Source organism: Diorhabda carinulata, chromosome 6 (genome assembly GCF_026250575.1).
Source record: "Diorhabda carinulata isolate Delta chromosome 6, icDioCari1.1, whole genome shotgun sequence".
NCBI classification, from domain to species: domain Eukaryota; kingdom Metazoa; phylum Arthropoda; class Insecta; order Coleoptera; family Chrysomelidae; genus Diorhabda; species Diorhabda carinulata.
This window is the reverse complement of record NC_079465.1, coordinates 24,402,333-24,427,269: the sequence shown is the minus strand read 5'-3', so window position 1 is coordinate 24,427,269 and position 24,937 is coordinate 24,402,333. Positions and strand designations below refer to the sequence as shown.

The 24,937-nt window shown below is 32.4% G+C and overlaps 2 protein-coding genes across 3 annotated transcripts in view; one reads left to right on the top strand and one right to left on the bottom strand.

Annotated features, from left to right (window-relative positions):
- Nucleotides 1-24,937, top strand: part of LOC130896034 (Ig-like and fibronectin type-III domain-containing protein 1) — a 187,280-nt gene that overhangs the window by 153,201 nt on the left and 9,142 nt on the right. The window contains exons 4-10 of one of the 2 annotated variants that reach the window (XM_057803788.1): nucleotides 3,244-3,453; nucleotides 6,891-7,043; nucleotides 7,109-7,279; nucleotides 7,447-7,674; nucleotides 10,015-10,287; nucleotides 10,347-10,710; nucleotides 10,772-11,114. In XM_057803788.1, coding sequence (XP_057659771.1) covers nucleotides 3,244-3,453; nucleotides 6,891-7,043; nucleotides 7,109-7,279; nucleotides 7,447-7,674; nucleotides 10,015-10,287; nucleotides 10,347-10,710; nucleotides 10,772-11,114 — 1,742 coding nt within the window. Of the gene's footprint in view, nucleotides 1-3,243; nucleotides 3,454-6,890; nucleotides 7,044-7,108; nucleotides 7,280-7,434; nucleotides 7,675-10,014; nucleotides 10,288-10,346; nucleotides 10,711-10,771; nucleotides 11,115-24,937 lie in introns of both variants that reach the window. The other variant, XM_057803787.1, reaches the window with a different exon arrangement.
- On the bottom strand, nucleotides 16,579-24,918 carry LOC130896035 (uncharacterized). The gene is made up of 8 exons (XM_057803789.1): nucleotides 24,722-24,918; nucleotides 23,517-23,715; nucleotides 22,812-23,023; nucleotides 21,815-22,166; nucleotides 20,437-20,729; nucleotides 20,135-20,378; nucleotides 19,039-19,461; nucleotides 16,579-16,841 (listed from the first exon to the last, which is right to left on the bottom strand). The coding sequence occupies exons 1-8, from the start codon at nucleotides 24,800-24,802 to the stop codon at nucleotides 16,645-16,647; spliced, it is 2,001 nt and encodes a 666-aa protein (XP_057659772.1). The 5' UTR covers nucleotides 24,803-24,918; the 3' UTR covers nucleotides 16,579-16,644.

Below are 24,937 nucleotides of genomic sequence, written 5' to 3'. Positions count from 1 at the left end.
ATAGAAACAGTATTCATACCAAAGAAGATTAATTCCCGTTAGTGTTTTGATCGTCTATCAAGTGTTTGCCATGATATTATCCCAGTCTGTTGGCAACAACGAAGGCTAATTTATTATCGAGTAATTGCATACGTGCCAACACCAAACCTCATCATATCTAGTGACGATGTTTTAGCTGCATATATAGGTTATTTCCAAAACGGAAATGTCGATGCGTTTCCATATACATTTCATTCAAGGACTTGGAATAATCATTCGTCGCCGAGTATAAACATGTTACTGTTTGTAATTGCGAACCATATTCTATTTATTACGAGGGTTGCTATTTAAATTCGGAGATGTGGCAACATGTGAATATGTCAAATCTGACTTTGACATTGACAGTGCTATAATGGAATAAAAACTAAAAAAATTGATCATAACGTCGATTATTGGATTATAATTCAACAATTTTTAACTCAGTTGTCTTTCACCCATTTAATTCGACTGTTATATAGTTCTTTTAGTTTTAAGATATAGTAGCCGCGTAGTAGAATCCCCCTGGAAGCAACTCTGGAATACCCCACATTTTATATTTTTCTACAAGTTGTAGATTTTTCAAAATCGAGTTTCTCGAACCTTTCAATACTCTATTGGGATCTATATGAGTGGAAAACATTTCTATTCGTGATATTGTTACTTGTTTTTTTTTGCTACAACATGCACTAATTAATTTCACTCCTAAATCAACATAAATATAACAGAAAGGCACAATATTCGGGTCTAGCTATAATTTTACGAGGATTCGTTCCGTTCGGTGACACGAAATTAAATTTTGAATCTATTTTCCAACAACTACTCTTATAAATCACACAGGAAGGAAATTTAGGCAACAGCAATAAATTCGTCAACTTGCAGTGGGACAACTAAAAACCAACACATAGTAGTTTCGTTAGCAGTTTAGAATTCACTGTAAATAATCCAAAATTACACGTATAATTTATAAGAGTTTGAGACAGCTTATAAGCCTTCAAGCAAACCCGAACCTACCAATGAATTTTTAAATTGATGGAGCGATCCTAAAGGAATTAGTGAACTCGTAGAGAAATACCACTTATATTCAGTTGAAGTTTCAAATCTATACAAAAATACTTTTCAAATAATGAAGAAACATGTGAAAGCCTTAATCTTTTTTTTTCTTGTTTTGTGAGAATCGTGACTTCTTTGAAATGGACAAACCTTCGAATCAGATTCATTTTAGTATGTACGTTTGACCATTTAAGTCTCAGCAACAAATTCTTAGCCAAGACTACACATTTTTCAACTTCATCCACTCATTTTGACCCCAGATATGTGAAACTGTCTAACCTTTCGAAATCTCCAAGCTCAATATCAAATCTGAACAATGTGTCATCATGTAAAAATGTATCAGTTTCACACGTGGAAACTCAGTGTTCATTTTAATTAATCACCAGGGCTGAAATGATCATTTTTGGTGAGTTTTAGAATCGAATTCTTGGCCAAGACTATTCATTTTTCAACTTATATTATTATATATTATTTCAATCATTGCATCTCCTTCAACGGGTTAATGGAATAGAAAGGTTTAGAAACTTTTTCTACTTAAACAATTTTACGTGTCTTTGATAGTTACTTTGTAATTTTCTAATATATCAACAATTATAATTGAAATAATTATAAACAGCAAACGTTGAAATAACAAATGAGGAAACTCTTTGGCCGTTTCCTTAAAAGTTCTCCTACGAGTTTTCTGTCTTTTCTATTCCATATCTTGTCCAAACCTCTTTTCTGAGACGTATAAATATTTTTCTTCGTCATTCAATAAAACGTCTACTCGAAATATAATACACATCCCCATTCGAAAAGAGTGTCATGGAAATTTATGACTCTCTGGTCATTTGTAACTTTCCTGTATAAACACTCGACTACTTTTCAGTTTATAAACCTGCCACAACGTCACATTTATCATAATAATATTCACGAAGAGTTTTTTTTTTTTTCGCCAAATGGAGTTTTTCCATTTAGATCGACGGGATATTAAGACCAGCTGAGTGTTTTATATTATTAAGTTCAACTCATGGAATATATCACTCAAATACTGAGCAGAATCTCAAAAAACTATGTGTAAAATTTTATTTTATTTCGATTAGTCAGAAAAAAGCTACTTTCATTGTTTTCAAAACAATTTCTTGCGTTAATTTATCATTACTTCTTGATAAAAAAAATATTGGTGAACGTTCTGGTGATCAAATTGAGGTGATTATTCCAGAAAACATGAAAAATTGGTTATATAAATTGAAATTGTATAAGATATCTAACGCAATAAAATATCAGAAAGTACAATTCATCGATATTTGACCGTGAGAACAGTCGATCAAAACCAACAACGTTTGGATCCATCACTTCATTCGGAAATCAAAACGATCATAATCTGAGTGGACTACAGCTGGTGAATTACGACCGAAGACATAACAGTCAGCTGGGAAGTTTATGGCTTCAGTATTTTGGGATGCGTATCGAATATTGTTCATCAACTATCTACGTGGAGTTGTTGGATAATTTGAATGGGAAAATCAAGAAAAAACGGCCTTATATATCGAAGAAAAACCATTGTTTCACAAAGACAATACATAATTTCACAAATTGGTTCCTTATCTACCGTATAGTCCAGATCTGGCCCCCAGTGACTACTGGTTATTCGCTGATATCAAAAAATGCTCGCGCCGGTACGAATTTCAGATCAAATAAAAAAGCAATTGCTGAAACTGTTATTATTACTAAATTGTAGTGATTACAGATTCTATAATCAAGTTTTTTCTTATTGTTGTCTTCTTATTGTTAGTTAAATTTTTCGTTTGGATTTTTGAGTATCTTGTTAGAAGAAATATTGATTTATAAACGTTTATTTATCGCAAAATTCAATACATCCCTTTTTTATCATGAAACCCTTTAATTGGTCATTATTTTCTTCACCTACTTTCTTGTTGTTCCTTATATTCATTTTATGTTGTTTTTGAATCCGTCTTGACTAATCTTTTAGGCAGTTTTGATAAAATTTCTTGTAATATTTGAAAATAATTAATTACTCATATTATACAGAAAAAAACGAAGTGGGAAATTTGACAGTAATTAGAAAAACGTCAACTAGAAGATACTTTTGATTTCTGTTTATTAATAATTTGGACCCTCTCGTATTTTAATTATTCTTTGATGTGGAACTTTAATACAGTACTTTGTTTTCAGCTGCGCTGCCTTCTATGAGAGACAGTTTGACAAATCCTGTCCACGTCTACGAAGGAGAAGACGCCCTTATTACTTGCGTTGTAAGAAATGTGGGTTCGAATACGGTGATGTGGAAAAAGGAAGATAGAGAAAGACATAGTACGAGAGTGTTGACAGCCGGTGAAAATAGGGTTACTGCCGATAAGAGATTCGGGGTTTTGCATGATGCAGGTATGGATAGAATTGTTGAATAAATTCCACCTTTTTGATAGATACATTTTTTTTTTACTTCGATATTTGGAAAGATTTATGATGTGACAATTTTCAGGATGTTAGTGATAAAACTCGATCGAATCCTTTCAAGATTTATTATAATCAACAAATGGATATCTTTTATATATAACGTAGAGTTATTATCAAATCCAATTAACTATTTTTTACTCAACTTTATTGCTGGATTCTTCAGGATGTTCATCGACTAGAAATAAATCCTTCAATAACTGAATCAAAAATCACCATTTTTCATTCAAAAATCGATTTTAATTCACGTATTCTCAGTCCTTTAGTATTTTAATCTTTAAGTCATCAAAATAGAGTCCAAAATTGAAGATTCTAAAAATTTCCTATTAAATGACACAACTTCTAAATGTTCTTATTAAAAATTGGAAAACCAACCCCAAATTACTTCAAAATAACAAATAGAGAAATTTGTTATCAATTGATTAATTGAATGTGAAATTTTCGTTGATTTTTTTGAAAATTTGGTAAATGCACTCCAGAGCACCCACCAAAATTTGAAAAACTTCTCGTTAGTTCCATACTATGATCAGTAAATACTAATTAATGTTCACTAGGTGAAAAACTTGGAAGCGACAATCTTGAGAGTTTAATGCTTTAGACAATACCTACTGCTGTTGTAAGGGCACTAAAAATTGTGACAGAACCTTTATCAAGATATAATTATGAACAATTTGGAAAAACCAAAAAATATAATTCGTTAATATTTGTTGAAGACTTTAAAGAAAATATTTCAAAAGTTGTAGGTTGAATTAAAAGGTCAGTGAATGAAAAATGTTTAAACGTTTTATAAGGTAACAGTAGTTTCATGAAACTCGAAAAAATTTCCGGAACTTTGACGTTGATGTAGGTAAAGAATTTTCAGTTTCAAGTCACTTCAAATATGCTCCAGTTAACTCAGTAGATGTTGAAAAGAGCTTTTCGAATTATAAAAATATATAATCTAATGTCAAAAGCTAAAATTCTGCATAGATAACTTGGAAAAACACCTTGATTTTTGATGCTTATTTTGCGAATTAAAATCTGATTTTTCCAACACAATTTCCTCACTTGTTTTCACCATAATTTGACGATGATGTTGAATATATTAATTAATATTCTTTATTGAAAATATTAGGAGAGTTTTACGTTTATTTCATTATATTTGAACGAATTATTTGATTCAAGTGAAAACACAACATGTGCGTGGAATTGTCATGCTCTGTATAATAGATGACACAATTTAATGGTTGTTTCAAATTTATAAATATCGTCCCAAATGACATCAACAACGAACTTCTGTTTTATAAAATTCGTTTCAATTACTTCGTAATAAATATTTTTCATTTAATGACAAACAATTTTAAATTAGTGACTTTTTCATGATACACTATATTCAAATTCATAAAAATTCAAAATTACTTCATGATGTAATGTTGGTAACCATGTTCTTTTATGAGAAACTAATACTTCACATGATTCACACACAGATGGCACTGTTATTGTCAAATACATTTGACGTTTATGAAGTATCAACTGTCAAAAGACTATGTGCGAAATTTCACGATATTTTGATTGATCAAAAAGAAATGACAGCGATTTGAGTGAAGTTACTTTTGTTATTTTCAAAACAATGGATTCAAAACAATTATGATTGCTTCTTAATGAAAAAAAAATACAGTACAAGCTCAGAAATAACTTAAAAATGTTTTACGTGGAAACTGCTCTATCGGAGAAAACTATTTGTTATTAGTTTGCTGAACTAAACAAACACCTATGATGATTTAATGTTCAGGGCGTCCAATTTGGGTGGTTACTGCAGAAAACATCACGAAACATCTTTGGACGTTTATCATTGATTGAACTTATGTATTAAATCATCATACTGTTGAGATTTCGGAAGAGATCGGTATGCACAACATGTTTTAACTGTTATAACATCTCAAAACAGGTATGTAATTTTGACAATAGACTTTGTTCTAAACAACAGCAGCTGGTTATAATAAAACTTGCCGGTTAGCTAAGCGAATATCGATTCCCGGATATCATAATAACTCTTCAGGATGGTTATAAAGAAAACTAAGTTAAACTTTCTGGAAATTACGGCGGAATCCGGAAAAAAAACTAAGCATAAGTGTATAAATTGACCGTACGGAACTAAATAGGATACACCGAGTTAAATCTCAGTAACAACTTTATTATTTTTTAAAAAAAGGAGTTTTAGTGGAAGGAGTTTTTTAGTTTGAATATTCTATAAGCACGTTTTTGGAATATAATTGTTATATTTAGAAATATAACAAACTGTATATGAAATAAATTACGTATCTGTGGGCTATTTTTTTGAACGAAAATTTGGTTAACATGGAATTTTCAGTAGAACGCAAAACCGCTTCCATCCACCAGTATACTGAAAGTTGTATTAACTCACCCCCTATCCGACGAAATTCCAATACTTAAGGAATTTATATTACATCTTACTTAATTCTTAGGTGAACTTTGGAATTCTGCGACCTATAATTTCAGATAATAGTCAGTATTTACTGCGTAATCAAATTTTTTATATTATAAACTTATTTTTTGTTAATACGCAGTGTTTAAAAAAAGATTAAAGACTGAAATGAAGAAAAACTCGTGAAAAATCCAGAAAATTTTAAAAATAAATTTTAAAAAGATTTTATTCAGTTCAATCATTCATTATTGTAATTTGTAAATGTAATAAAATAAATTACTAGTTTATTCAAAATAATCTTCGTAAGCTGAAAGTAGTGATGGAAATTTATTTCCGTTTTGGAGCAGTGAAATCTTTAGACTTGACTTTGAGGAATCCATGAATAATCTTCATACCTCTGACTTTTGTTCATAAGTTTTAACATCAAGCCTTTGATGTCATTATAGTTCACTAATTTGTTATCTGCACAAAACTTCAACTCCCGTCTTGAGCATTTTTCTGTCTTGAACTCAAAACTTCAGCTTTTTCTTTGATTAATCTGTGGTTAAAGACTGACAGGACTTGAAAATTCAGTTTTAATTTCTTCGTTTTCAAAACTGCTTCAACCTCATAACTGGAGAAGACGCAGGAATTTTTTTGAAACGAGCGTTTGTTTTTGTAAAAGAAGGAAAAGTCTCTGATATTGGTCAAGCAAATATGACACTCGCTTATGTGATTGGTAGATTCGTTCCAGGTCCTTGGTTTACCAAAAGGCGTTGCTGAAATTGAAAGTTCAAATAACACTTTTCCATTAAAGCTTTAAAAGCTTTGGCTTTCAGGTGGTAGATAGTTAGGATTGCCTGGAAAACAAACCCGCTGTGTGTTGTTTTCTTTTCAAAATTTTCGAACCAAATCAGTGGTCGGATCGTTTTTTTTCTTAATAAACCGATAAAATTCATTACAGATCCTCCTTCTAGTACAAGAGACGGGAGTGATGTACAATCTGGAGGTGACGTATGGGTGCTGGTTATTGAAGATTCGAAGCCAACTGATTCGGGGGTATACGTTTGTGAAGTAAATAGTAGTCCAATTGTGAGGAGTTTCCATAAATTGAGCGGTCAGTACTTCCACGCAGTATATTAGTGTCAAATAGACGTTGTATTAATTATTTTTTTTTTTCAGTTTTATCTAAATCAATGCTACCGCCAAATTATACTACAACCGATTCGTCTAGTTCTTCGGAGGATCAGAAACAAATAAGTAGTAGAAATCACAATTACACCGATTGTTGTGTTGCTAAAAATGTATCTACCGTGTGTTTAGGATTCTGTAATATCCAAAGTATTTTGGAAGGTGAGTTTACTTCTATATCGAATGTAGAAAACTTAACAATTATATCTTTTAACTTATAACATGATAATGAGATTAAACGAAAACTAAAACCGACTAATCGACTTTACTAATCTATCTTACCTAACCTAAAAACAATATCTGCATATAAAAAGTAGATTATTTCGCAGGAACGACAGGACAAGACCCCGAACAATGCGAATCGGATTTTCCTTCGATAGTTAGTTGTATGGCCGATGGAAGGAATCACGTACCTTGTTGTATTCAAGAAAGAGTTCCGGATATATGTCAGGACGTGTGTAGAGGAGAATACACGGCAATTACCGATAACATCAAGACGCATTTTTCATGTTCCTCTTACACTGAACAAACTTTAGCTTGCATCGTCGAAGGAATAGGTAAGTGATTACAATTAGAAAAAAACAGGAGAAAATCTTCAAGATAGAATATTTTCATCTTCAATTTTAAACGTTCCCAGGTGTTATGCTCTGCAATTTCGCGGTTTCTCGCACTTCAAGAGAATGTGGAAGGAAGTTTGAAGCAGCAATGTACCGGAAAGAGTATCAGTATTTATATATTAAATTCAAAAGATCGTCGATTATTGCTTCCCACAGGTATCTCTCCCTGTCTCAAAGGTTGTAGATTATTTTTCTTTTCTATTGCTAGTCGATTGTCCAGCCGATTCTAGAGAAGATATCAGATTGTTTGATTTCGAATTCATACAGTTTTTCTGCTGTTTTTGGGACATCCGTGTGGCATTTAATGATCTTTCCAACTAGCTTATATCGTGAAACAAAACTTATTGGCTACCAGACAAGATGATGATTGCTTTTTATATATTAAACTTTCAGAGTGTTTGGTTCTGAGTCCATACAGTTTTTTCTACCGTTTTTGGGACATCCTTGAGGCATTTAATGATCTTTCCAACTAGCTTATATCGCGAAACAAAACTTATTGGCTACCAGACAAGATGATGATTGCTTTTTATATATTAAACTTTCAGAGTGTTTGGTTCTGAGTCCATACAGTTTTTTCTACCGTTTTTGGGACATCCTTGAGGCATTTAATGATCTTTCCAACTAGCTTATATCGTGAAACAAAACTTATTGGCTACCAGACAAGATGATGATTGCTTTTTCTATCTTAAACTTCCAGAGTGTTTGGTTCTGAGTCCATACAGTTTTTTCTACCGTTTTTGGGACATCCTTGAGGCATTTAATGATCTTTCCAACTAGCTTATATCGCGAAACAAAACTTATTGGCTACCAGACAAGATGATGATTGCTTTTTATATATTAAACTTTCAGAGTGTTTGGTTCTGAGTCCATACAGTTTTTTCTACCGTTTTTGGGACATCCTTGAGGCATTTAATGATCTTTCCAACTAGCTTATATCGTGAAACAAAACTTATTGGCTACCAGACAAGATGATGATTGCTTTTTCTATCTTAAACTTCCAGAGTGTTTGGTTATGAGTCCATACAGTTTTTTTCTGCCATTTTTGGAACATCCTTGAGGCATTTAATGATCTTTCCAACTAGCTTATATATTAAAACAAAACTTATTGGCTACCATACAAGATGATAATTGCTTTTTCTATCTTAAACTTCCAGAGTGTTTGGTTATGAGTCCATACAGTTTTTTTCTGCCATTTTTGGAACATCCTTGAGGCATTTAATGATCTTTCCAACTAGCTTATATATTAAAACAAAACTTATTGGCTACCACACAAGATTATGATTGCTTTTTCTATCTTAAACTTTCAGAGTGATCGGTTCTGGGTCCATACAGTTTTGTCTGTTGTTTTTGGTACATCCGTGTAGCATTTGGTAGCTTTTCCGTTCATTTTTCATACGATATTTCGCTCCGTTCCACTTCAGTAGTTTAGTTATCAGGTTATTTTTTCTCAAAACCTAATTTTTAGGGTAATTAGTCCTAAGATATGTCCCAGATTATTGATTACTTTATCACATAAATCTCGACTCGAAATATAAGATCAGACAGACCACGCTAATATCCTTAAAGTCCAAGTTGAACTTATACGATCAGTATTTTCTTCACAAATTAAAGTCACACTCCCAATTAAGGGCTTAAATACAAAATAAAATGTATGATTCTAATTTGTGAATAGTTGTACTCACTTTCTGGGTTATTCTCGCCTCTATAAGTATCTAGGAAGAAGTACTGAAACGATTTATTGAGAAATATCTATTATAAGGAGGCCAAAACACTTCGAATAAGATCAAGTTATTTAAGCTTTTTATCTCTTATTCGCGATCAATCGATTCTGGGCTACAACACTTCTTATAGTTGTTTAGAGATTTTTATATCACGGTCAAATAGTGTTTTGATCCCCTTCACTTCAACATATTTGTCTAAAATTTCAACTTTTTTGATTAAATTGTCTTGAGGTATGTTTCGATTTTTATAACTTTTCAGATAAGACGCGATTTGTCTTTGAGTGAAGTTTTTTCTTTCAATTTTCTCAATAATATAAGAAGTAAATAACTTCTAATGGAGTCATATCCTGATGATCTCAGTTGTATACATAAAACTAGTCAACTTTGAGAATTTCGTGGTTTTGAGTTATAAGTTACAATCCAAAATTGCCTCCATAAAGTTTATGTTCTTTCTTATAATTATTCTATAATAGTATTTCGGAAACTACTGATTCTACTTTATTAAATATTCTTTTCGTTCGGTTTTCCAAATAGAATTTACTGTTTTTTCTTATTCTAGAGTTATTACCAAGCCCGCCACAAGACGTGGAAGTAGAAGCTTTGACAGAAAGATCTTTGCGAGTGTCTTGGTCTGAACCAATCGCCAATACGGAAACGATAACCGAATTCTCAGTAAACGTAACATCTTTAAAAAGCTTCGATTTAAGAAATATAGATGAAGAAAACAATAATAATCCCGTCTATACACAAAGTGTTTTAGTAAAAGTACCCGGTACACAACGTAGTACGATATTACAAGATTTAATACATTTCACAATGTATGAAATAACTGGTAAGTTAGTAGTAAAAAACTAAGAATATACGATGAAATTTATTTTTTATTTATTTCAGTAACTGCCATCAATCGACACGGTTCAAGTTTACCAAGTTACAGTATCCGAACGTTAACTTTAACACCAGGAAGTACGAAACAACCGATAGCTTCTCAACCACCGCAACTACCCGATATAAAAAGCTGTTGCGTTAATAAAGGCATCGTCCATAATACTTGTATGACTAAATTGTGCGATCCCATTATGGCTTCCTCGGTCGAAATAACCGATCTAATGATATGCGCCCCGTGGGCGGCGGATACATTCGGATGTTTATCCAACGGTATGGATCATACCCCTTGTTGCAGAGCGAGAGGATTACCGGATATTTGTCAACAGTTGTGTACAGGAAACGTATCTATTATAGATTTCAATTATTTCAAGTGAGTTCTATATGAATCTAAAATGTTATTAATCCCATTTTAATATTAATTTATGTTGCAGATGTCTCCGTTATATGAGCGAATATACTAATTGTCTCCTTCAAGGATACGGTGTCCTTCCCAGCTCCCCGACACATTTCCGGGTAACGAACATTGAAACGGAATTCGCTATCCTGCATTGGTCGCTTCCTAAAACTCTCGGAGATACTGTTCAGTATTATAACGTCTTCGTACGTAAAATAGACGATGAAACTAACGACTACAAAATTATAAGGAAAGTACATAGTCCTTATATACTGGAAAATTTGGAAAGCGAAACCGATTACGAAGTTTACGTAGTAGCTGTTAATTCGCATGGAGTTGGTATGCCTAGCGGGATATTGACTTTTAGAACTGGAAGCAAGGTAAGGAACAATTTTTGTTATTACAACCAAAAACTGATTATTCCAAAGGTAATTTCTAGAAAAAACAGTGATTTTCCTTTCGTTGTAGTTACTGAATTGATTTAGGGTTTCTGAGAAAGGTTTTGGGGTCTAAAACTGGTGCTGCTACATCGCGTTAGGAAAATTTTACAATTTGTCTTCTACTTGATTTAGTAGTTTCACCAAAATCTCAAATTCCTATTAACTTAAACTTTGAATTTCCTTAGTGAAAATTTCGAAACTATCAAATTCCTGAGTATAAATATCAAAATTCTCAAATGGGGCTTTACTAGTTATTGAAAATTTATTTACTTGCGCATTCTGCGTGCCGAGCGAAGCGAGGTTCGCAGCAACAATATGAAAACTATATAAAATTCTGTTTTGTTAACTTAAACTTTGAATTTCCTTAGTGAAAATTTCGAAACTGTCAAATTCCTGAGCAAAAATATCGAAATTCTCAAATGGGGCTTTGCTAGTTATTGAAAATTTATTTACTTGCGCATTCTGCGTGCCGAACGAAGCGAGGTTCGCAGCAACAATATGAAAACTATATAAAATTCTGTTTTGTTAACTTAAACTTTGAATTTCCTTAGTGAAAATTTCGAAACTATCAAATTCCTGAGTATAAATATCAAAATTCTCAAATGGGGCTTTACTAGTTATTGAAAATTTATTTACTTGCGCATTCTGCGTGCCGAGCGAAGCGAGGTTCGCAGCAACAATATGAAAACTATATAAAATTCTGTTTTGTTAACTTAAACTTTGAATTTCCTTAGTGAAAATTTCGAAACTGTCAAATTCCTGAGTATAAATATCAAAATTCTCAAATGGGGCTTTACTAGTTATTGAAAATTTATTTACCTGCGCATTCTGCGTGCCGAGCGAAGCGAGGTTCGCAGCAACAATATGAAAACTATATAAAATTCTGTTTTGTTAACTTAAACTTTGAATTTCCTTAGTGAAAATTTCGAAACTATCAAATTCCTGAGTATAAATATCAAAATTCTCAAATGGGGCTTTACTAGTTATTGAAAATTTATTTACTTGCGCATTCTGCGTGCCGAGCGAAGCGAGGTTCGCAGCAACAATATGAAAACTATATAAAATTCTGTTTTGTTAACTTAAACTTTGAATTTCCTTAGTGAAAATTTCGAAACTGTCAAATTCCTGAGCAAAAATATCGAAATTCTCAAATGGGGCTTTGCTAGTTATTGAAAATTTATTTACTTGCGCATTCTGCGTGCCGAACGAAGCGAGGTTCGCAGCAACAATATGAAAACTATATAAAATTCTGTTTTGTTAACTTAAACTTTGAATTTCCTTAGTGAAAATTTCGAAACTATCAAATTCCTGAGTATAAATATCAAAATTCTCAAATGGGGCTTTACTAGTTATTGAAAATTTATTTACTTGCGCATTCTGCGTGCCGAGCGAAGCGAGGTTCGCAGCAACAATATGAAAACTATATAAAATTCTGTTTTGTTAACTTAAACTTTGAATTTCCTTAGTGAAAATTTCGAAACTGTCAAATTCCTGAGTATAAATATCAAAATTCTCAAATGGGGCTTTGCTAGTTATTGAAAATTTATTTACTTGCGCATTCTGCGTGCCGAGCGAAGCGAGGTTCGCAGCAACAATATGAAAACTATATAAAATTCTGTTTTGTTAACTTAAACTTTGAATTTCCTTAGTGAAAATTTCGAAACTGTCAAATTCCTGAGTATAAATATCAAAATTCTCAAATGGGGCTTTGCTAGTTATTGAAAATTTATTTACTTGCGCATTCTGCGTGCCGAGCGAAGCGAGGTTCGCAGCAACAATATGAAAACTATATAAAATTCTGTTTTGTTAACTTAAACTTTGAATTTCCTTAGTGAAAATTTCGAAACTATCAAATTCCTGAGTATAAATATCAAAATTCTCAAATGGGGCTTTACTAGTTATTGAAAATTTATTTACTTGCGCATTCTGCGTGCCGAACGAAGCGAGGTTCGCAGCAACAATATGAAAACTATATAAAATTCTGTTTTGTTAACTTAAACTTTGAATTTCCTTAGTGAAAATTTCGAAACTGTCAAATTCCTGAGTATAAATATCAAAATTCTCAAATGGGGCTTTGCTAGTTATTGAAAATTTATTTACTTGCGCATTCTGCGTGCCGAGCGAAGCGAGGTTCGCAGCAACAATATGAAAACTATATAAAATTCTGTTTTGTTAACTTAAACTTTGAATTTCCTTAGTGAAAATTTCGAAACTGTCAAATTCCTGAGCAAAAATATCGAAATTCTCAAATGGGGCTTTGCTAGTTATTGAAAATTTATTTACTTGCGCATTCTGCGTGCCGAACGAAGCGAGGTTCGCAGCAACAATATGAAAACTATATAAAATTCTGTTTTGTTAACTTAAACTTTGAATTTCCTTAGTGAAAATTTCGAAACTGTCAAATTCCTGAGCAAAAATATCGAAATTCTCAAATGGGGCTTTGCTAGTTATTGAAAATTTATTTACTTGCGCATTCTGCGTGCCGAACGAAGCGAGGTTCGCAGCAACAATATGAAAACTATATAAAATTCTGTTTTGTTAACTTAAACTTTGAATTTCCTTAGTGAAAATTTCGAAACTATCAAATTCCTGAGTATAAATATCAAAATTCTCAAATGGGGCTTTACTAGTTATTGCAAATTTATTTACTTGCGCATTCTGCGTGCCGAACGAAGCGAGGTTCGCAGCAACAATATGAAAACTATATAAAATTCTGTTTTGTTAACTTAAACTTTGAATTTCCTTAGTGAAAATTTCGAAACTGTCAAATTCCTGAGCAAAAATATCGAAATTCTCAAATGGGGCTTTGCTAGTTATTGAAAATTTATTTACTTGCGCATTCTGCGTGCCGAACGAAGCGAGGTTCGCAGCAACAATATGAAAACTATATAAAATTCTGTTTTGTTAACTTAAACTTTGAATTTCCTTAGTGAAAATTTCGAAACTGTCAAATTCCTGAGCAAAAATATCGAAATTCTCAAATGGGGCTTTGCTAGTTATTGAAAATTTATTTACTTGCGCATTCTGCGTGCCGAGCGAAGCGAGGTTCGCAGCAACAATATGAAAACTATATAAAATTCTGTTTTGTTAACTTAAACTTTGAATTTCCTTAGTGAAAATTTCGAAACTGTCAAATTCCTGAGCAAAAATATCGAAATTCTCAAATGGGGCTTTGCTAGTTATTGAAAATTTATTTACTTGCGCATTCTGCGTGCCGAACGAAGCGAGGTTCGCAGCAACAATATGAAAACTATATAAAATTCTGTTTTGTTAACTTAAACTTTGAATTTCCTTAGTGAAAATTTCGAAACTGTCAAATTCCTGAGCAAAAATATCGAAATTCTCAAATGGGGCTTTGCTAGTTATTGAAAATTTATTTACTTGCGCATTCTGCGTGCCGAACGAAGCGAGGTTCGCAGCAACAATATGAAAACTATATAAAATTCTGTTTTGTTAACTTAAACTTTGAATTTCCTTAGTGAAAATTTCGAAACTATCAAATTCCTGAGTATAAATATCAAAATTCTCAAATGGGGCTTTACTAGTTATTGCAAATTTATTTACTTGCGCATTCTGCGTGCCGAACGAAGCGAGGTTCGCAGCAACAATATGAAAACTATATAAAATTCTGTTTTGTTAACTTAAACTTTGAATTTCCTTAGTGAAAATTTCGAAACTGTCAAATTCCTGAGCAAAAATATCGAAATTCTCAAATGGGGCTTTGCTAGTTATTGAAAATTTATTTACTTGCGCATTCTGCGTGCCGAACGAAGCGAGGTTCGCAGCAACAATATGAAAACTATATAAAATTCTGTTTTGTTAACTTAAACTTTGAATTTCCTTAGTGAAAATTTCGAAACTGTCAAATTCCTGAGCAAAAATATCAAAATTCTCAAATGGGGCTTTGCTAGTTATTGAAAATTTATTTACTTGCGCATTCTGCGTGCCGAGCGAAGCGAGGTTCGCAGCAACAATTTGAAAACTATATAAAATTCTGTTTTGTTAACTTAAACTTTGAATTTCCTTAGTGAAAATTTCGAAACTATCAAATTCCTGAGTATAAATATCAAAATTCTCAAAAGGGGCTTTACTAGTTATTGCAAATTTATTTACTTGCGCATTCTGCGTGCCGAACGAAGCGAGGTTCGCAGCAACAATATGAAAACTATATAAAATTCTGTTTTGTTAACTTAAACTTTGAATTTCCTTAGTGAAAATTTCGAAACTATCAAATTCCTGAGTATAAATATCAAAATTCTCAAATGGGGCTTTACTAGTTATTGAAAATTTATTTACTTACGCATTCTGCGTGCCGAACGAAGCGAGGTTCGCAGCAACAATATGAAAACTATATAAAATTCTGTTTTCTTAACTTAAATTTTAAGTGTCCTCAATGAAAATTTGGTTTATGAATATGACCTCGAATTTGTCCAAAAATTAGATAAAACATAAAAAACTGGGTCAAAATGGAAATCGAGGTGATGCTCATCGTTTTCTACGATTACCACGGTTTAATTCATCAAGAACTCCTTCTATAAGGTCAAATGGTCTACTAGACCGATTAGAGACGTCTACATGAAGTAATAATAAGTCTTCATATGATTTAAACTAATTTTTTAATGAAATACCGCATAGCTCAGCCTCCATATTAAGCAGACTTCGGTTTACTCTTTTCTAAACTCAATAATCTAGTTATGGAGCAATTAATATTCGTTAACTTGTTAAATTTCCGAATAAGCTGTAATTATGTTACCAGTCAGTGGATTCCTGGACATTTAATGGTATTAAAAAATCATCGTTTCTTCTTCTTTTCACAAATTTTGGTGTACTTTTGCCTCCACATTTTCTTATATATTCTTATAAACCTTTCTAAAAACTCTTCAGTATATATTATCAGCGACTTGAATTTTAGCTCGTGAAAAAACATAAAAAAAACATTAAACGAACCGGCGTATTCGACAGATTTTAGACTTATAACGGAACAGTATCGGCTTCACGGTTCATGTCGAGGACATCATATTAACCAGATTGGACTTTACTCTTTTCGAAACTCAAAAATGTAGGTGAAGTCTATTGAAGACATAAAAATTTGTTGTAAAATAATGTTATTGAAAAACTTCTTTGTTCAAAAAAGAAATTGAGCTTAATGGAGTTAAACACTTGTAACCGTGGAAAGCATTTCAATCGATTATGTGCCAAATTTGTTCCTTAACTTTTCATTTAACAATTTCTAGTTGGAAAATCTTTCTAGGAATACTTACAAGTACACAGTTATGTTTCAACAAATATTTAAATCATTTTTTCATCTATTTTAAGCCATATTTGATTGGGATCGTTTTTTATTTATATTAAAACTTCCACCCTTTTTATATAATGAAGTATATTCTTTAATCAAACACAAAAAAACGAGTGAAATTTTTATTATAAAAAACAATATTTATTTCGTTCGTTCGTGTCGTTGTTGTTGTAGTTACTGCTGTTGCAACTTCAATTTTTTCGCGGCTATATCCAAAGTGGTCCTCCTGATCCATCTACTAGGATTTCCAGATCGTATCCAGAATTTATACGTTATAGTGTGTCTGTAAGTTTCTCCGGGATTCAGGACGCACGAAGGAAATTTTTCAATGTTGGCGCAATTCGGATAATTTTGTGTTTGAAATGCTATTCCTATATAATAAATTTTCAATAATAATTTTGTTCTTTTATCCCTAATTTTGTCGTTGATAACAATTACTCATTTTTTTGTTAAATCTATCATCAAAATCAATTAATTTTACTCAATTTATAAGAAATTAGATTAAGAGTAAAAGGAAAACTAGGAGAAGAAAATATGGAAAATTAAAAAGGGTTAAATTAAAAATTGAAAATGTAATACTCAATTTTTTTGAAAAGAATAATAAATCAGTCATAAGAAATAACAAAATACCAAGAGACTCCACTCTAATTATGAGATTAAAGCAAGGGAAAAGCTCAAGTCCATTTCTATCCAACATATTCATGGAGAAGATCAATTTGGTTAAAAAATATTTATGGGGTCATACGCAGACGATGTTATATTAATAACAAAGAACAAAGAAAACATTCAGATGTGGAACATAACATGGGAATGAAAATATAAGCAATGGTATACATAATACATAAGATACAGATATAAAATTAAAAACAACGTTCGGATCTGAATTTTCGGTATTGAAAGAACTAAAAAAAAATTTTTTGAAGAATACGTAAAGCAAAAACTAGGTAGAAATAGAAAGAGACATAATCCAAGAAAATCGTAGCATGAAATTATAACAAGGATATTGAATGAACGAGAAATAAACTGGGAAGAAGCCAAGGACCTAGCTCGGAATAGGAAATTTAGGACACATGAACGAAGAGCAGAGACAGCGTATGCATCAGGATATGAAGTTTATTTGAACACAATGATTAATTTTTGTCTGTTTCTGTTTACCAAACGAGAGTTTCTACTTAAGTTTAAAGATATGGGTGATTCCGTTCTAACTGTGATTTTTTGTATTCAAAATTTCAAGATTTTAAAATTTAACTTTTCTAACTTTTTTATGCATATTATTCATCTATTTTACTGTAAAAATAAAACTCTAAGAGGAATTTACTACAACTTCAAAGTATCACGAGCAAGACACAAATGTCGGATTTTGAGTTCCACGGTACTGACTCATTTATCCACGGTACTGACATGGTAACTTAAGATATTAAACAACAAGTGCATCAATTTTCCTCAGTTTGATCATAAACATTAGAATTTATAAGGTAATTAGTTTAAATCATTTGTTACGACAAAAAAAATTAATAATTTATCGGTAAATTCTAGGAATGGACATGACACGGTACTGACATGATAACTTAAGATATTAAACAACAAGTGCATCAATTTTCCTCAGTTTGATCATAAACATTAGAATTTATAAGGTAATTAGTTTAAATCATTTGTTACGACAAAAAAAATTAATAATTTATCGGTAAATTCTAGGAATGGACATGACACGGTACTGACATTCAAGTGATGTAGTATAAGTTTTCTTTAAGTGGCAAGTTATATTGTATAAAAATAATGTTTAAATATCTTAAGAATTATTCAATTAACACAAAATTTTTATTAATTGATTATTAATTAATGACTAGTACAAAAAAACAATACAGGACATTGAATATCACAGTTAGAACAGAATCACCCATATGAACATTTTTAATGGTGACAGTACTTGAAACGTGAATGAGTGCCGATGGACTCGCTTCGATTTTTGGTAGTGAACCACCAACTCGAGCTACCGAATTCACTGGTTTCCCGAATTCAATCGTGGTTGTTAGAATTCATGAAGGTTGTCCAAAATCAGCTGTTGTACCATCAAAATAATATCGATATTGACGCTATTAAATTCAAATTACAATGTCATGAAGATTGACACTATTACTGATCCTGACGAAGCAGACAACTATCCTGTTAAATTTTTAAATTCACTAGATTTACCAGGAATACCATTTGGCTTCGAAAAGTTATGCATCGGTACAAGATTGGTCATAGGAAATACTCTTGAAGCCACAACTTTAAACGAAAAATTTGATGGTGAAAATACGAATCCCAAGAATCCTTTCAGACAATTTCCAATTCGCTTGGCATTTGCCATGACTATTAATAAGTCACAATATCAGACAATGTCCGTTTTTTTTAACATGGCCAATTATATGTTTAATATCATACAGGACAATGTCTGTAGGATTCGCTGGATCAATTATAAATATTTGTTTTGATTTGTCCATCTCAAAACTTAAGTAGCAATCCTTGTAAAATGATTTTACCTCAATATACAACTTCTAGGTTTTAGGATAAACTTTTTCTATTTACCTCCATGCCTTTTGTACAAAGCCCTTCCTTTCCCTATGATTTCGTCGCAGGATTTATAATAAGGAGGAATCACATTCTTCGTCGGAGATGCTGATATTGTCCCAGGTAGATTCGCATTGGTATCTGGTTTCCTCACACCGAGATCGAAGCTTTCTCCCGAATCAAAACTCTTCGAATCAATATCGTAGAAGTCTCTAGAATTTCTGTATTCTGACCAAATATAAGAGAATGTATCGTCGTGAAAATTCGAAATAGCGTTCGAAACTTGTTCACTCGCTTTGCTAGGATCGATATCCGAATCGGAATCCGAATGTTTTGAGATCGATTTTTGCATCAGCGCCCTCTGCATGTTTCTATTCGCGTAGTAAATTAATTTTCCCACGACTTTTATCAACCATTCGGCGGCTTCGTCAAAACATTCCTCTAAATATTAGAAAAAAAATAGAAGCGATAAGAAAATAGAATAAAAAATTCGTTTTTTAAAAAATCTATTCTGTTTATATGTAATGGTTGACTTTGTTCTATGCCCTTTAGCTTCGTATAAATTTCCGAATGTCTCAACAAAGAAAACACAAAAATTTTGGGAAAAAATATATTTCAGTCCATTGTTTTGATTGTTTTTTTGGTTCGGGTGTGAAACGATGGATCCACGTTTCTTTACGACTCCGCTTTTAGTCGACGATCATCCAGTACGTCTTTGGGTCTGTTCTCTAACATTTCTGGAGTCGTCTCCTTATTTGATCCACCACTTAGATCCTGGTCTTCGCAGGTCTTAAGGCCTCTCACCAATGGAAGAATCTAGTACATCTTTTATATTGGTTGGACCAAGGCTTTTCACACGTATGCTGTATAGATTGTGTTGTGATATTTTTGAAGCAACTACCGTCATCTCTAGGTCAGACCAAATACTTCTAGGACCATCCTTGTAGTTGCGTCAATATCCTTTTGGTAATCCATAGAATACATTATGATTTTGATTGAAAGAAAAAAATCAAGTAGAAGATAATAATAAACAAAATATGATAGATCGATGAACTAAATGTGATACTGAATCAATTATTATAATGAATCATTGAAGGGTTGAAAAAAATTGTACCTCTTAAAACTGATTCCAACGTCGTTAAATATAACATTTGATCTGGGGAACAAGTGAAATGTTCCAGACCGTCTACTTCTGTTTTGGTTTCCGGTATCATTTTCAATACGGAATTTCTGGGAGTTCTACTGAATCTCGAAGATTTTTTCGGTAATTCTATCACTGTTTTTCTAATAGGAGTCGGTTTGTAACACGCCTTTTTTAAAAGTCTTAGAAATCTTTTGAATCCCGCATAATAAGTTTCCTATAAAATGTAAATTCAATGATCCAATATATATATATAAAAATAAATGTAATTCTACCTCTTGGTATCTCAATTCATCCAACATTCTCCCATGCAAACAGTCGATTATGCGTAACGTAGAATCCTGCGGCTCTACCAAAACTTTTTGTTTATCATTAATTTCTTTAGTGATACCGATTTGTTCCATAGATAGAACATGACCGAGTCCAAAATGATTAGCAGTGTCTAATTGAACACCAAATTGGTTGCTGTAAACTTCTATGAATCTACCACTAGCCGGATGACGAATCCTCGCTACGAAACAGTCTTCTTGTGTCACCCCTCGGTTAATACACATATTTTGATAAAAACCTATAAAAATCAAGTACAGTACAGTTTTGTATGATTTCAAAATCAACCCAGCGCCGAGAGCTGCTCTTTCTAAGAAATAGAGCAATTGATAACTTTTAATATGAATTATAAATTATTAATCATTTTCAACTCTTAACAGCCACTCCTTATGAGAGAAATCTTAAAATATACAGTTCAAAGTATCAGGAATCAAGTCCTTTAAACAAGCTTTATGTAAATTTTTCCAAGAGCTATAAGCTGTATCTAAATAAAAAATACTTTACGTGGATGCCCCCAAATGGCGAAGTTTTACTTAATTTTTACCCTACGGAAAAAATTAAACGCTAAAAATCTTGTACTTTACGTATCATCAACATTTTTCCCGAGATTATTTACTAATTTCAAGCCCAATGTTTTTCAAAAATAAGTACCTCAAACTGGTCAAACATATTTTGAGAACATAAATGAAATAGCAGCGATTTTTTTCAACTGGTGTGAAATATTTTCATTATTTTTGACTCAACAAAAAAAAATAGAAATGTTCATAACTAGCTGAATTTCGATGCTAGAATTTTTTATAAAAAATGATGATAAAGATTTTTTAATAGACTTTGGAAAATGTTTCATAAAATTTTCCCGGAAATCACATTGGTTTTTGGTTATTATACGTAGAAACTCCATTTTGGCATTTGAAAATGCATATCAACAAACAATTCCGGATATATAGACGTATTTAAACACAATTTTTTTGGGTTTTTTTAAGCCTATAGTTTTTCTTTCCACAGATATTTCGTATAACTGCTTATTTTCCCAGTTATTAGCAAAAAACCATCTGAAAACGTGTTTTTTTGCCTGAAACACAACAATAAGACAAAAAGTATTGACTTTCAGAAGAAACTTCTTATAAATAATCAATTTATTCACTTATTCCAATGAAAATTACTCATTCCCGGTACAGGGTATTCTTTGGAATAGACAACCTTAATCCAAATTTTTAAGAAAATCTTAGTAATTAAATAACAGTCCCGGGACATCTTGTATAACAAAAGTATTTAACCCTAAATGAAAATGAAACTTCCGATACCATATTAGGAATAAAATCATACCGTCTTTAGGTACAAGTCCTATGCATTTTCCCAACGTTCTCGGTGTCTGAAAATCCAGAGGTGAATGGACTACATTCCATATTTCGCCATTGCACAATCCATCTTTATCCTGTTTAGTATAACTATTACAATTTATAGTTACGATATGATTATATATGCTGTTAGGTCCCGTGTGATGACCTCCCAAATTTAAATATAACAAATTCGATATATTCACTATGGTCGGCTCCGTCGTATAAGCCTCAATATCAATTTTGAATTCGTTCATTGTAGACAGTTCGAAACTGAGTCTAACAAGAAGATTTCCCGGATAACCCTCGTGTCCGTGCGGACACATATGAGTCATAAACACCTAAAAAACATTTAAAATTTAGAGAAAAGTGGTAGAAGTCGAAGACAAAAGAAAGCGAATCCTACTTCCTTTCTAACAGGTTTAGGTGTCCTCAGGAGACATCCACCCAGATATAATATGATAAAACTTCTCTATTTCAACCAAAGATAAAGGAACGCAGTGAAAAGTACCAAAGCGTACCCAGAGGTAGACAAAAATCATCTTGTGGCAGAGATTATGGTGAATCTTGACAAGCTGGAAACCTCGACGAACCAAAGACGTATTGATACCAACTCACTAAGAAATAACAACGTGAAAATTCAACGTTTACTCAGAGGAAATCTTCACCAAGATCCCCGAAGTTAAGAAAATGGTTTGACACTTAACGTTAAGAGGATCAAGTACACGAATATCGAAGCAACCAATGAATCAATTGAGATGTCTGACTATCTGGGTATCTACAAGTATCGAAATAAGGATTCTGATCGAAATATATTCCCATTCCTCTTATATGATTCAGAAGCTTGTGCCTTCAACGCATATTGCCGATTAAAAGTCTTCGAGATGCTGAGATTATCATGGAGAGATCAAGAAGATACTCTTAGAAGAATGTAGCGAATAGATGGAAGTTGTATTGAATTGTGGTACATAAAGAAATAGTAGCACCTTTTTCCCTTGTACGCCCGTTTTCCATATAACTTGATCGAAGCCTTCGGTGCCTCCATCTCTGTGGTGTCCGTTAATCATATTCGGTTTTAGTCGATATTCCTTATCGCCTATTTTGAAACGGGAATTTTTTACAACGTTTGTCATACGGCCGATCGTTGCTCCGAAATGGTATTTCTGGTAAAAAATATATCCTGCCAAATCGTCGAAGCCTAAAATATCAAATTCGTTAAAGTACGTGAAGATATTACTGATAAATTTGGTTAAAAAAGCTCCTACCATTTGAAAATGAATTATGATTGAATTTAAATTGAATTTTTGAACGTTTAAAAAGATCTTTGATATTGAAAGTCTAATATTTCTTGAAGCTTCTTCTTCAGTGGGATGCGGAATCTATCTTTGGCTCTAGTTTCAACAAATTAAGGATTTAACAGTAATTCTGTCGTAGTAAAGAAATCATTAGATTCTGTAATCGACATGATTCCCCAGGATTCTTTTACAATAATTTCCTGCAGTTAGAAGTGGCCACAATTTTTTCCAACATGGAAGTTCGAATCGCGACGACCCTGCTCGTAGAAGCGTTAATAATGAATATTTATTTTACGTTAAAATACATTTTAAAACTCACACCCTGTAAGAATTGGTCTAAGCGGATACTAAGGTTTTCTTTTAAAGCATAACTCAAGTGGACAAATCTATATTTACCTAACACTATATCATCAATAACTCCTTTTCTATCAGGATATTTAATAGACACGATCCTGGCGCCATAATTAATAACCTGTACTTCAATTTTATTGTGATTGGTCCATGTGAATCTTTTTATTTTAACACATTGACCGTTTTTGCCATAATAGTATCCAAAAAAATCTTGTACGAGTTTCACACCCTCGGCCTTTTCTCCCTAAAATCAAACAGATAAATTTTTCAATTCTTGAATCTTTTAAAAATCTATGATCTTCAAGGCTAGCCCTTGCATCATATCGATTATGAAACGATTCTATGGCATTTGCTATAAGTCCTTGCATTATATATAGATATAAGGCAATTCTATGGCCTCTATTGCAAGTTTTTGCAGCATATCGATTATGAGACGATTCTATGGCATTTGCTGCAAGTCCTTCCATCATATATCTAGATATAAGGCAATTCCATGGCCTCTATTTCAAGTTTTTGCAGCATATCGATTATGAGACGATTCTATGGCCTTTGCTGCAAGTACTTCCATCATATATCTAGATATAAGGCAATTCTATGACCTCTATTGCAAGTTCTTGCATCATATATCTAGATATAAGGCAATTTCATGGCCTAAATTTCAAGTTTTTGCAGCATATCGATTATGAGACGATTCTATGGCATTTGCTGCAAGTCCTTCCATCATATATCTAGATATAAGGCAATTCTATGACCTCTATTGCAAGTTCTTGCATCATATATCTAGATATAAGGCAATTTCATGGCCTAAATTTCAAGTTTTTGCAGCATATCGATTATGAGACGATTTTATGGCATTTGCTGCAAGTCCTTCCATCATATATCTAGATATAAGGCAATTCTATGACCTCTATTGCAAGTTCTTGCATCATATATCTAGATATAAGGCAATTTCATGGCCTAAATTTCAAGTTTTTGCAGCATATCGATTATGAGACGATTTTATGGCATTTGCTGCAAGTCCTTCCATCATATATCTAGATATAAGGCAATTCTATGGCATTTGCTGCAATTCCTTGCATCATATCGATTATGAGACGATTCTATGGCATTTGCTGCAAGTCCTTGTATTGAAACACGCTTCTGTGGCCTTTCTGGAGGCACAGTTTCAACGTTCACATCCGCTATGTTGTAAAAATGGCATCAAAATTTTAAACCTAACATAATATTTTACGATTTTCTTTTAAATTTACCTTAGGAACAGCGTGAGAGCTACTTTTAATTGATTGCCTTGGCGACTCGTAATAATCATCCTTTAATTTACCTGTTTCCATTTTCAATTAGAATTTAGTTGTAATCTGAAAATATTTTTTCACGTCAAAATGTCAAATATTGTCAAAATGGACTGGATGTATTAACAGTTGTAACAATAAAAAAGTTTGACAAATACCTAGGACAGATATAACTGC

Bases quoted from the DNA above. Each gene is read 5' to 3' on its own strand.
- LOC130896035 (XM_057803789.1), bottom strand. From the start codon at position 24,802: ATGGAAACAGGTAAATTAAAGGATGATTATTACGAGTCGCCAAGGCAA. The intron at 23,024-23,516 runs GTAAATATAGAT...TTGATATTTTAG, and splicing joins TATTGATGATATAGTGTTAG to GCTTCGACGATTTGGCAGGA. The intron at 20,379-20,436 runs GTAGAATTACAT...TACATTTTATAG, and splicing joins ATGAATTGAGATACCAAGAG to GAAACTTATTATGCGGGATT.